General features: G+C 61.3%; 1 protein-coding gene across 1 annotated transcript; it reads left to right on the forward strand.

Moving 5' to 3' along the window:
• Positions 1 to 645: 645 nt before the first annotated feature.
• REG4 (regenerating islet-derived family, member 4) lies at positions 646 to 1,551 on the forward strand. Its single transcript, XM_010024052.1, has 5 exons — positions 646 to 709; positions 829 to 926; positions 997 to 1,134; positions 1,210 to 1,315; positions 1,478 to 1,551. Exons 1-5 carry the CDS (start codon positions 646 to 648, stop codon positions 1,549 to 1,551), a joined length of 480 nt encoding a protein of 159 aa, XP_010022354.1.
• Positions 1,552 to 1,847: the final 296 nt, after the last annotated feature.

The following is a 1,847-nucleotide window of genomic DNA, read 5'->3' on the forward strand; positions in this document are numbered from 1 at the left end:
CCAGGGGAGCTGAGCGTTGCCCTTGCTGGTTGAGGCAGGCTGCAACAATGCAATTTTCAGCCCTGCATTGACTTTTGTTGCTGCTGCTTTGAGGGGAAAATAAGCTGAGTCTGCAAATACGCCCTGGTGCCGAGAGCTTATTCCAGATAAAGGGGAACAGTGCTGATGTGGTCGGTTTGCCTTCCTGGCCTGGGCAGTGCTATGAGCTCAGGGGGTGACAATGACGCTGTGTATGTAGTCCCTGCAGCCCTACCAGCTGCACTTCTGCCTGTGCCATTGCTGCTGCTGCCTGATGCCAGGGCAGGGCTGGTATTCCCTTACCTATGTCTGTGGCAGCATGTTCCCATGTCCCCATAGAGCAGCTTGGCTCACCCAGCTGGGACTGGTGGACCAGGACACTGCCCTGCAGTATGGACCTCGAGCCATGCCTGGGGATGGATGGGGTGCTGGCACAGGGCTGCACCAGGGAGGGGAGAGGGAGGCACAGCCCCAGGGCTGCCATCTCCTCCAGCGGGCTGAAAGGAGCCAGATTCAGCCCACAGCAGGGCAGGGTTGCACCCTCTGGGCACAGGCAGCGTCCCCTGTCCCTGAGGGGCTCTGTGACCCCCTGCACTCTTACAGGGGACACTTCCAGGAGCAAGGAGCATGGTGGCAGTGACCAGACTTTCCCTCCTGCTGCTGGGCTGTGTGGTGCTCCTGCAGCCAGCTGGTAAGTTCCATGACTTGGGTGGCAGTCACTTCTGCAGTGGGGCTGGGAGGGAGCCATTGTCCCCTCTGGGTGGTGAGGAGAGATGTCCCCCATCCCTTCCTGTGCCTCTCCCTCTGCAGGCGCCCGGTACATAACCTACTGCCCCAAGGGCTGGTACTATTACAAGCTCAGCTGCTTCAAGTATTTCAGTGAACTCCGGAGCTGGGATGAGGCCGAGGTAAAGTTGCCAGGGTATGGAGGTGGCTGGGTCCCCCCATCTCCTGGCACTCATATGGCTCTCCCTGCAGAGCCAGTGCCAGGCCAGCAATGCCGGCGCTCACCTGGCCTGGGTGGAGGAGCCCCAGGAAGCAGCCACCCTGCAGAGGGTCATCTCCTACTACCAGCGTGTGCAGCCCGTCTGGCTTGGCCTCCACTATGGGCACCAGGTGAGGCTGGGGGCAGCAGGGAGGCCGGGGCCAGTGGGCAGCGGGGCCATGACTCTGACCCCTGCCCCTGCACAGACCCAAGCCTGGCAGTGGCCGAGTGGGGACAAGTACAACATCACCAGTGGGCTGATGGGGAATGGTGCCCGCGGGGGGACCTGCGGCATGCTGACCCACCTCAGTGGTGAGTGCGTGGACCCTGCATCCACCTCCAGTGCTCAGTCTCAACCAGCATCCCTCCCACTCCCTCCTCCAGGTCCCATTTCCCTGGGGGGCTGTGGCAGGCAGAGCTGCTGCCCCTGTCCTTGCCATGGCCCCACAAACCCCCAGCCCATCTCTCTGGCAGGCTTCACCCTGTGGTCCAGCACCGACTGTACCCAGCAGCATCACTACATCTGCAAGTTCATGCCCTTGCACTGAGGACAGCACCTGGACCCATGGTGTGCCCCACATCAGCAACGCTCCTCTCTTGCCACCTCTGCTCCTCTCCCCCAACTCCTAAAAATACACCTATAAAAAAAGAAGTGTGCAAGTGCTGTGTGGGGTTGGTGCTGGTGCAAAGCCCTGTAAGAGGGAGATGCTGCCCTGGCTCCCTGAGCTTCCCAGCTTCCTGGGGCTCCAGCACTGCAGGTGCCAGCAGAGACATTTGGGGGCGAGTCCCAGGAGCTGCAGGGCTGGTGGCTCTCCCAGACAGGCTCTAGTGTTTGCTCATCCCC

This window comes from Nestor notabilis, unplaced genomic scaffold (assembly GCF_000696875.1).
Source record: "Nestor notabilis isolate BGI_N333 unplaced genomic scaffold, ASM69687v1 scaffold14221, whole genome shotgun sequence".
NCBI lineage: Eukaryota > Metazoa > Chordata > Aves > Psittaciformes > Psittacidae > Nestor > Nestor notabilis.